This window comes from Electrophorus electricus, chromosome 15 (assembly GCF_041902795.1).
Source record: "Electrophorus electricus isolate QZ-2024a chromosome 15, ASM4190279v1, whole genome shotgun sequence".
Taxonomy (NCBI): domain Eukaryota; kingdom Metazoa; phylum Chordata; class Actinopteri; order Gymnotiformes; family Gymnotidae; genus Electrophorus; species Electrophorus electricus.
Window position 1 is genome coordinate 20,835,543 of NC_137511.1, and position 10,830 is coordinate 20,846,372.

Here is a 10,830-nt window from a genome sequence, read left to right on the forward strand (position 1 = left end):
AATCTCCAGACCTGAACCCCATTGAAAACCTCTGGAATGTGATCAAGAGGAAGATGGATGGTCACAAGCCATCAAAGAAAGCCGAGCTCCTGGAATTTCTGTGCCCAGTTATCCAACAGCAATGTAAAAGACTGGTGGAAAGCATTTTGGTATGCTGTTTGGTATGGTGTTTTTGGGGTGATATGCAGTGCCTTTTGATCTTCAAACATGGTGTGTATTATGGCATCCAGAGAGTTCAATTTTGGTCTCATCTGACCAGACTGTATTCTCCCAGTAGTTCACAGGCTTGTCTAAATGTTGTTGCGCAAACTTTAAATGTGCTTCAACATGCTATTTATTCAGCACTGGAGCAATGGTGAGTGTGCATACAGGCCATGGCGGTTGAGTGCATTACTTATTTTCTTTGAAACAATCGTACCTCCTGATTCCAGGTCCTTCTGTAGCTCTCCACAACTCTTCTGATATTTCTTTTCACTCCTCTGTCTGAAATCTTGTGGGGAGCACCTGGTCATGGCCAGTTTATGGAGAAATTATGTTCGTTCCACTTCCAGATTAATGGCCCCAACAGGGCTCACTGGAACCTTCAGTAGTTTAGAAATTCTTCTGTAATGTAAACCATCAGTATGTTTTGCAACAATACGGTTGCGAAGGTCTTGAGAGAGCTCACAGGTCTTACTCATCATGAGATGTTTCTTGTGTGGCACCTTGCTAATAAGACACCTTTTTATAGGCCATCAGTTGAACCAGCTGATATTAATTTGCACTAAGTGGCAGGATTGCTTACTGATAGATTTCAGCTGGTGTTACGACTTTCCATGGCTTTTTGCACCTCTCTCTTTTTGTGTTCAATACTTTTCCCTGTGTTATTATTACACAATTTATGTACATCTGTGGTTTGATTTCTTTGCATGTGTGGATTGGATGGGTTGTTACCGATGTCTAGTGAGAATTTCATGTCAATTGCACCTTTAGAAATATACTTACTTAGAAAATTGGTGACTGTGCGTGAGATATATATTTATTTATATATATTAAAAAATATATATATTAAAAAAAAACTTAAGAATGACTTTTAATTAAGTCTAAATTATATAATTCAAAGAATTATTTAAAATCATGAACTTTTTGCTAAGAACATGTTTGTTAGTCCTTCAGAAGGAGATTTAAAAGAGTCCATTAAGGCCATTAATGCTGATAAGTCGAGTTTCCTTAGGACACTTCCTGAAGTCACCCTTCATGTCCAGCTCACTAGCAGCGTCTGTGTGGAGGCATGGCTACGAATACTGCTCTGTAAAACTCTGATGAAATTCCTTTATTTTAGCCAGAACTATCTTCAGTTTGTCTGTAGGTGGTAGGATGGTCATTCTGAATTGAAAAAAGATACAACATGAGGGGCACAGAGCCACACATTACAGCAGCACACTACAGCAGTCTTGGACTACAGCAACACACTACAACAGTCTTGGATTATGGCAACACGCTACAGCAGCCTCAGACTACAGCAACACATTATAGCATACTTGGATTACAACACCACACTACATGAGTCTGGGACTACACCAATAATCTCCCACCCGATCTACTAGCCACACGACTAACCCCCTCAATCCCTCTACTACTCTCCCCTTCAACTACTAACCATACCACTAACCCCTCACTGCTTCTACTAACCACACCACTAACCCTCTCACCCCCCTCTACTACTCTCCCCCTTCTAACCACATCCACTAACCCCCTTGTACTGATTCATCCCATCTACTGCAGAACTGCTCCATTCCCAAGACCTCCTATACTGACCTGAAGTGGTAGGTCCCGTCTCTCTGTCCGAAGCCACTGCCTGGAACTAGACAGATGCCTGTCTCTTCAAGCAGTTTCATGCAGTAGAACATATCAGGGGCCTGTCCCTTCTCCTACACACACACACACACACACATGCAGGATGAACCCAAGGTGTCATCAGAATGGGGCCAGGTGGGTGTGGTAAGTAGGGATGAGGATAGGTAGGCAGGACCAAGCTGAATGGGGAAAAGTCATCAGGGCCTACCTTGGCTTGTGCAATAGCTTTAGGAGGAAGCTGTATGCGTGGGAAGGTGTACATGGCTCCCTGCACTGGGTTGCACGTTATGCCTGGCACCTCATTCAGGATCTGCTGCGTCATCCGCGCCTTCTCAGCCAGCATGGCAAGCGTGGCTGAGCGCTCCTATACAGGAAGATACAGTGTGGTTACATGGCAACAAGCAAACATCTGAGAACACTGTGCACTTATCTGGATGCATCTGCACTTAAAATGTGATGATATCATTTAAGTCATAATGTTAAGATTCCTTTTTAACAAAAAAAGAGCATGCACATTTTACAGTGCAATATCATTACTGAACAAATTGGGACTGAGGCCACAGACTTTCGAACCAGCAATTCTGAAAAACAGTACGTTTCCTGTTTGAGCCCTGCTCTCTGTCTCAGTCAGACAACCCCTGACATTCAGCAGTAAACTTTTCTATTGCAGCTGGAAATGCACAGGTCTCTCAGTGATCATCAGTCATCAGACCCTGAGACAGCAGAGCAGCCCCACATCATTATATTCCCTCCATCACCCATATCTGGGTGAGTATGTTTCATTATGCTCCCTCCTTCATGCTTCACAACTGGGCGAGTACATTTCGTTATACTCCTTCCATCATTCACATGCACTATAGCAGCTTTTCTGACATACAAAGTTCCCTTGATCATTAGACTGCAAGTACATTTTTGGCACTAAATATTTGCTAATAGCAATGTTTTGAGAAGTGTGTTGAAGTAAGTTGTTTGTAAGCATGTTGAACTTAAAATAATGTGTTAATGTTGCAAGTTGCTTAGCCTGTTGCTTAGCCTGTAACAGTAGTGTAGATGCTCAAGTTGTGCAAAATAAAGATGTAAGCAATATTTTTGCACATTTCCTCCTGCCTTTGTTATAATGGGAAACAAACATGTGTAAGGCCTGGTAAGTCTAGTGTAGTGAATAGATTAATAGGCAAGTGTCCACTGTAGTGATTACCTCACCTGAACTGACTGGACAAATGATTCCCTTTACTCTCTTCTCAATAACCTTAATTACTTAAATAATATCTTAAGTAATGATCATGTAAAAGGTTTGGTACTTGTTAAATATACCAGGTTGTCTACAGATGAAGTTCATTCAACTAAACAAACCAAGACATGTATGGAAGGGTAGGATTATTTCTTCATCTGCTGGCAACAAGTGTAAAATGCTCTGGATAACCACATTACATGTGAACAGGAAACAAGTCCCACCCTTCACACTAGGACAAGTCTTTACAAAATGTGGCAAGCAGGGAAAAAACAAGTTTACAACTACGGTGTTGAATGATAGAGACGGTGACCTCAAAGAAGGTTCTGTAGGATGGTTCCTCTGGTAGGGGCGGATTGACCACCAGGTCAAGGAGGACCTGTCCGGGCACAGGGGGACACAGCCGCACAGACACCAGCTTGGTGAGCTGGACCTTGACCTCAGGGTCCATGTTCACCACCTCCATGTAACCGGCACGGAAACCACACCTGGGAAAGGGGGAGGCACATCAATGAAGTTGTGAGTTGCAAGTTACTGCTTTTGTGATACCAAGCCCGGCCATGTGCATCACCACTGATGCATTACTGCTCCTGTGGTGCCAAGGTATCGCCTGCTTTCAGAGCAGGGCAAGAACACTTCACTCAGATGTGCTTGTACAGTACAACTCCAAGTATATTTCTGCTGATCGCAAACAAGTGAACAAACTCCTCACTGTTAAGGTCAAGTTTGTAAACACATTCCTTACTGTTGAGTTTTCAGCACTTTAGGTTTGGACACTAATGGCCATTTACATTTATGGCATTTAGCTGACGCTTTTATACGAAGCAACTTACAATTATGACTGAGTACAACTTGAGCAATTGAGGGTTAAGGGCCTTGGTCAGTGGCGGGGCTTGAACCAGCAACCTTCCAATTACAAGTCAAGTACCTTAACCACTGAGCTACCACTGCCCAAACCATGAGCACTAACATTATGCACAACGTGGGGCTCAAACCCACAACTGTGAATGAATAAATGTATCGCCTGGGTGTTGTAGAGCAGTCTGGTAAATATAAAACTCCAACATCATTAAACATAAATAAATCAAACTAGTATATGTGGGATTATAGGATTAAAATGGGACACTGCCCTTGGACACTTACTCTCCCATGTAGCACTTGGAGGTGGAGTGGAAGGACACCAGCTCCACTTGGTCTGAATATTTGGAACCCATCTCAAACAGCACCTTCTTAAAGGAGTGAAACCTACAACCATCTGCATACACGTTATCCTGGTACACCTGGACATTCGAGAGTGGAACGTGTGAACAGGTACTGAGCATGTGAGAGCTTCTACTCTTCAAGGAGAATGTGAATGAGCTGACTGGAGGCTAGAGGCTTCACCTCGTCGGCCATTAGAAACAGGTTTTGTTCAGCTGCGAACTTGATCACATCCTCTATGCACTGTCTGCTCTGCACCTGACCTACCAGGAAAAGGTAATCAAAAAAAGAAACAAAGGGTTTACACCAGGCTTCTGACCGCTATCATCTCTTACCATCCTATGTTAGATAAGCACATTAATTCTGTTAAAAGTGCTGTGATGGCTTTAATGACACCAACCATGCTCCGGGAGACCAACACAAGTAGTTTACCTTGTACTTTGTTTTTTTATTTACATGAATCAACATCATTAAAAAGACTCTTATTTGAAGGCCTTGTACAGGTTGATGACAAAGGTAAACATACATTTCACAGGCATAACAGATATCACAAGGTGCAGGACTACAAAGCACAAAGAACATATACAAAACACTTCTGGTTTTCCAATAACCATGTTTTTAATAATTTTTTAATTAAATTGAGTGATTAAACCTCTTAAAACAGAGGGTAGAAAATTCCAAGCATGTGTTGTTCAAAAAGATAATGTGACCGACTGTAAACCCCACTTGTGAATTTATATACAAACTCTCTTAGCACTAAAGGAGCAAGATCATTTAAGAATTAAAAAAAAATAAAAATAACACTGTGTTGGAAAAATCAAAGCCTAATTCATCGCACTTGCTCCATGTTCAAAATCCACCTGGTCAGTGGTGGTTTTACCTGTGGGGTTGCCAGGGTTGATGATGCAAAGGACCCGCGGCCTGCAGTACTGTCTGGCTGCCTCCAGGGCGTGCTGTAGTTCACCAACAGCCAAGCTCCAGCAGTTCTCCTCATCTAGGTAGTAGCTGATCTGCACGGCTGATAACTCTGCCAGAGCAGCAGAGTAAAGGGGGTACTGAGGGATGGAAATCATCACTCCTGTACGAGAAGAACCTTCACCAGACACCAGTAGCTTCAGCATGGTCTACGAACAACAGAGGGAGACAGAGAGAAAACGAGAGAAAGAGAGAGGGAAAGAGAAAGAAAGAGAGACAGACACCGAGAGCAAGTGAGAGACAGACACACACAGATTGCGAGAGAGAGAGAGAGAGAGAAAGAGAAGAGAGAAGAGTAGGGTGGAGGAATAATAATAATGTAAATGAAGCAAGAGATTTGATAAGATGGAAAATGGATATTTGGGTAATAGTCCAAAAGCTATAACATGGTATTTTTTTTTTGTTGTTTTTTTTAACAGAGATGGTAGAGATGGTAGACAGAGATGGCATTATTGGCAGAGATGAACGTGTCCTGCACATGCGGTGGTTCTTTACCGTAATGCCATCGCTGGCTCCGGTTGTCAGGTAGATGTTGTCAGGGTTGCATGGGATACCACCATCTCTCTTTTCAATGTAGCGTGCCACATCTTGCCGGACGATCTCAATGCCTTGGCTGGCACTGTATGATCCTGAAAGAACACAGCAGTAACATGGCACATCAATGTTTACTGTACACTCCTGAGAGAACGCAAGAGTAACGAGGCACATCAATGTTTACTATACGCTCCCAAGAAAACATAGGAGTAACGGGCACATCAGTGTTTACCGTACACTCCTGAGAGAATGCAGAAGTAATGGGACACATCCTTCAGAGTAATAACAGGGGGCAGAGCTTTACCCAGACTTCCTCAGCATTAACAGGGGGAGGAGCTTCACTGAGCCTCCACGCTATCAGTACAAATGGGGCAGAGATTCACCGAGGCTCCAGCAGAAACAGGGGCAGAGCCTTACCCAGGCTCCCTCCTCCACAGGCTTGAAGGATGCGTCGTGCTCTGGTCTTCGTGTCCTCTGGAAATCTGTTGTCTTCCAGGAGATCAGGGTAACAACAAAGAGCCAACACCTGAGATGCAGAGAAGCAGAGATGCAGGTAAATGTGGGAAATTGCTCTGTTACATACCCACCCCTCACTTGTCTGAGGTGTATAAACACACTCCACCTCACCTGTCTGAAAAACGTGATGGGTTGTTGCCCCATAGCATGGCAGTCTCCGATGTTGGCCTTGATGACTTCAGTGAATGGCTTCTGTATTCCCTACACACAGGAGCAGCACAAATCAGCCATTATGTAACTGACACATCTACACACAGTAGAGAACACACTTGGACAAGTACATCCTGCACATGTGCAAACAGGTGTGTAACTGTCATTTCTCCTCACCAGATTAGCATTGTTTAAAAAAGTACCACTGGCATGAATATTATTATACAGCTATTGGTATACATCCAGGAATTAATGAACAGTCTCACAAATGTATGGTCTGGTTTTATAACATACAATACTAAGAGAGAAGAGACAGATGTTTATTCACCTCCTTAAAGTTGATGTGACTATGTTTAAATTAGGGGCCTACAAACTAGATGCAAAAAAAAAAAAAAAAAAAAGAAGTTGAATTATAGCAAGTCACAACAAAACTCAAACTTGTCAGTTTTCTTCACGTACAGAACACATGAACATCAAACTACTGCAGGGGACAGAGCATTTTCCTGTAAAGGTTCCACATTATGGAATAACCTTCTTGTAAATGTTTGAGACTCAGACGCAGTCTCAATATTTAAGGCTAGGCTGAAAATCAGTACAGTCAGGCATTTTATTAAATACTTCCCATCTTAGGCAAAGGTGTAGATCTGGGGGGTCCATGGGCATTGAGAATTATGGTAAACTGGGATGTTATGATGCGGTCACCTCACCTCTCTTTAGTCATTCAAGTTTGTTGACTGACAGCAGCAGAGTGCTGATGTTCCAGGGTGCCCTCATAGCTGTTTCCTTCTGGCTCTTTCCTGTTAGCTATGCTGCCAAAGTTAGATCTGACTAACTATGCCTAGTAACCTGTCCTCTCTCTGCTGACGTACATCTACATCCTGGTGTCATGTTGCTGAGCTTCAACCCGTCTCAGCTGCTCTGGTTCCTCCCACCACCCCCTGACCCTCCCCTACTGTAGCTCCTCCTACACCCTGCTGGGCAGCTGTCCCAGGGATATTCCTGTGCTGCATGTATTTTGGACAAACACACACTGAGCCTACACTAGGACTTCTAGGAACCAAGAATAGACTTCTATTGCTTACTTATTTTGTTCTTTATCATTTACATTGCTGTTATTGTGGTGTCTGGTGTCATCCAAATGAGGTTCTCTTTTCAGCTCTGTTCTCTCTGGTACCTGCCAGGATTTTGTCCTTTGTAGTTTGTCTGTCTCTGCACAGACACTAAAGTCCCAGAGCTTGCTTTCCTGAATACTATTTGCAATACAAGTACTTTGCATTGAATTTCCCTGGCAGTCAATGAGGATTCCAAATGACTGCCTACAGTTTCATGTTTCTGTACAGCTGAGCAGTAGTAATGGCTGCTGTGATGAATCTGGAACACATCTATAGCTGTAGTGGTAGACAAGCTAACAGGGCCTACAACAAGTTTCCACTCAACTGCTTAAAGTGGAGCTTATAACTGTCACAGCTGATTAGAAGGAAAAAAAGAAACAATGACCACAGACCCCTCAGTGCACAGTTTACCTTTTCTTTCTCTCATGCTCTTATTTTTGCAATTAACGCGTTAGGGTTAGTGAAATATTCACACTAGATTAAAGGGTCTAACTCTAACCCACAAACATGCAAGCACACACCCACGTGCAGGTGTGCGAGCGTGCACACACACACACACACACTCCTCTCATTAGCACTCCTGTGCTTGCTCACATGGCCCTGCGCCTAGCTTTGCTTTGTGCTAGCAGTGAGTGTGGGAACAGACTGAATGACTGCAGGCGTTGTGTAGGACTGCAGACCCTGACCCACCAGAGAACACCACTGTTCTGCCCCACTGCAGACCCCAACCACCCCCCCACCCCACCCCACCACAGAGGGCTCCACTGTTCTGCCCCACTGCAGACCCCAACCACCCCCCCACCCCACCACAGAGGGCTCCACTGTTCTGCCCCACTGCAGACCCCAACCACCCCCCCCACCCCACCACAGAGGGCTCCACTGTTCTGCCCCACTGCACTCACTCATGTGAACCTGGTCCATGAAACTTCTTTGTACTAGTGACTCACACCACCCAAAGTTCAATACAACACAGACATTGTGTGACTTAAAACATGCTGCATTCATGATGCAGTACACTGCTAAAACATTTTAAAACATAATTAAACAAAACACAACACAAACAACATAAATAGTGTATTACGTTGTCAGACATACTACTTTGTTAACATCAGACATCAGTGCGTGAAGAATGAGGCTCATCTACATTCAAGGTGATTTCACTAAAGGCTCTGAATTTATTGATTTAATAACATACATTGATCTCATAACATCCAACCCCCTCTACATGTTAATTTGAACCTTTATAATAGACGTTTGAATGCTGGCATTAAACTCCATTCTGCAGTGATTCAGATTACTGATATGATTAGAACCCAACAGGAAGATGTAGATTCAGCATTGACAACACTCATAAGTCACTTATGAAGCCCCATAAAACCTTTTAGCATAATAACACCGCTTAAAGCGTCGGACGGACCGGTGTTACTAGGCTAAAAGTAGAGATCCTCACGATCTCCCAAATACACAATCTTCTATCCTATATTTTTGTGTGTTCAAAAGGCAAGTCGCTGAAATCAAACACGCACATGAGCTTTACGCGCGCTCAGCGGTGAACTATGATGAATAAGACTTCATAACTGCATGATCACTTTGTAGCCAAACCAAATGTTACTACAGCTGATCTGCTACTGCCAGCGAGCACGTAACTGATATTTAATTGGCACAGTGAGATCGAAGTATGAAATAGCAGGCAGATTCTCGCTGTGTTTAGCAGATATACTGATCTTTAATTTAAGAAGTGTTCCTTATGCACAGGCTCACCTGTTTGAGCTCCTGCTCGAGCTGGACGGCCCTTTGTACTATCGGTCCGCGCACTGCGTACTCCACGCGCTTCACGCTGGGGTTCATGGTGCCCAGCGTTAGCACTTTGCCGCGGTGGACGACAGAGTTCTCAGTCATTTCCTTCAGGTTTAAGACGTGGTGAAATAGTCAGACTTAAAATCTGCAAAGAACATTACGCTAGCTGTTTTATTTGTTATTTAATTGTTGGTAGAAATCAAACACAATACATTAAAAACGTTGCATGGCATGACCGAAAAAATACAAATTAATCAAGTTATAGCTAGCTAGATTGTTAGGTAACTAGCTAACTAACGAACCTATTCAGCATTTTAGTCTCCTAGTTAGCAGATAACTAGCACTTGAAATGAATGTTGGCCTGGTGTCTAGCTAGATACGGGCGACTTATACACCCAACCATAAATATTAAGAGTATAAAACAATATGTTCATAGCTTACAAAGTTTGAGCCAGTTAGCTGGAAAACTCTATATTACATACCTCAACAAATCCTGTTTCGATTAAAGTGTAGTGATGGACTTGCATCAAGGTAAAAGTATCCGTTATCAAGCAACTTTGGGAACAGCGAACACGTGCACACGTTCCCTCAACAGCTGACAGCGGCACTTGTGGAGTTTGACGGAGAAAACACGCCTCTCCTTCCTCGATACTGACAGCGGCACTTGTGGTGGGAGGGGTGTGTGTGTGCGTGTGTGTGTGTGTGTGTGTGTGTGTGTGTGTGTGTGTGTGTGTGTGTGTGTGTGCGCGTGGGTGGGTGGGGGGTTGGAGAAAACACGCCTCCCTTTCTTCCCTACTGCATCTGTTGTGAAAGTCTTTGAGACGCAGTAGTCGCGTGCTCCGGGCGCACCAAGACTGCACCGCGCTGGCAGTCTGTCGACCTAACAGCGTCCCACAGAAGAAACCCATATTTTATATATATATATATATATATATATATATATATATATATATATATATATATTGGACAGAGCACTCTCAACCATTTCACTGCGAGTTATACTGTGTATGACTATGTATATGACTGTGTATGACTACTCTACTGATTTCCTACAGTCAAGTATCAAATTCTATTTTGAAGAGAGAGATCTGTTCTCCAATTAATCCAGTGCACCAGAGCCACCATAGTCAGAGCAGCAGTTTAACTCATAAAGCAATCAGAATATTTTTTTCGAACCAGAGGTCATAGGGAGAGCCCTGACTAGTTGTCAATAAGAACCAAGTAAGGACCAAGTCCCAACCATCAATGACAAGTATTTTTAGTTACTGGCTCCCACATAATTTCAAGACATACTATCTCTATTTGTAAACATGTGTAAGTCATAAATTCTCAAGTCCATGCCGCTACACTTTTTTCATAACCAGAATAACCCTTCCTACTCAGAAGTCTCAGCCAAAGTCTATTCAGGAGCCAGTCTAGCCAGGATATCAGCTGGTGTTTGAATGATGAGCTCTCAGAGTTCAGCCAATTCTAAGTGTC

The 10,830-nt window shown here is 43.3% G+C and overlaps 1 protein-coding gene across 2 annotated transcripts; it reads right to left on the bottom strand.

The window, feature by feature from the left end:
• Window positions 1–996: 996 nt before the first annotated feature.
• si:ch211-217a12.1 (alanine aminotransferase 2-like) lies at window positions 997–10,195 on the bottom strand. Of its 2 annotated transcripts, none has more exons than XM_027017430.3 (12): window positions 9,834–10,195; window positions 9,316–9,456; window positions 6,404–6,493; window positions 6,194–6,302; window positions 5,738–5,871; window positions 5,148–5,391; window positions 4,451–4,530; window positions 4,211–4,347; window positions 3,381–3,555; window positions 2,045–2,200; window positions 1,798–1,910; window positions 997–1,365 (listed from the first exon to the last, which is right to left on the bottom strand). In XM_027017430.3, exons 1-12 carry the CDS (start codon window positions 9,876–9,878, stop codon window positions 1,275–1,277), a joined length of 1,515 nt encoding a protein of 504 aa, XP_026873231.1. In that variant the 5' UTR covers window positions 9,879–10,195; the 3' UTR covers window positions 997–1,274. The 2 variants fall into 2 exon arrangements, with proteins under 2 accessions (XP_026873231.1, XP_026873239.1); XM_027017438.3 differs by having other exon boundaries at window positions 9,316–9,496; window positions 9,834–10,194.
• Between the last annotated feature and the right edge of the window lie 635 nt (window positions 10,196–10,830).

Bases quoted from the DNA above. Each gene is read 5' to 3' on its own strand.
- si:ch211-217a12.1 (XM_027017430.3), bottom strand. From the start codon at position 9,878: ATGCAAGTCCATCACTACACTTTAATCGAAACAGGATTTGTTGAG. The intron at 4,348-4,450 runs GTGAAGCCTCTA...TCGAATGTCCAG, and splicing joins TGTTTCTAATGGCCGACGAG to GTGTACCAGGATAACGTGTA. The intron at 1,911-2,044 runs GTAGGCCCTGAT...GTGTGTGTGTAG, and splicing joins AAGCTATTGCACAAGCCAAG to GAGAAGGGACAGGCCCCTGA.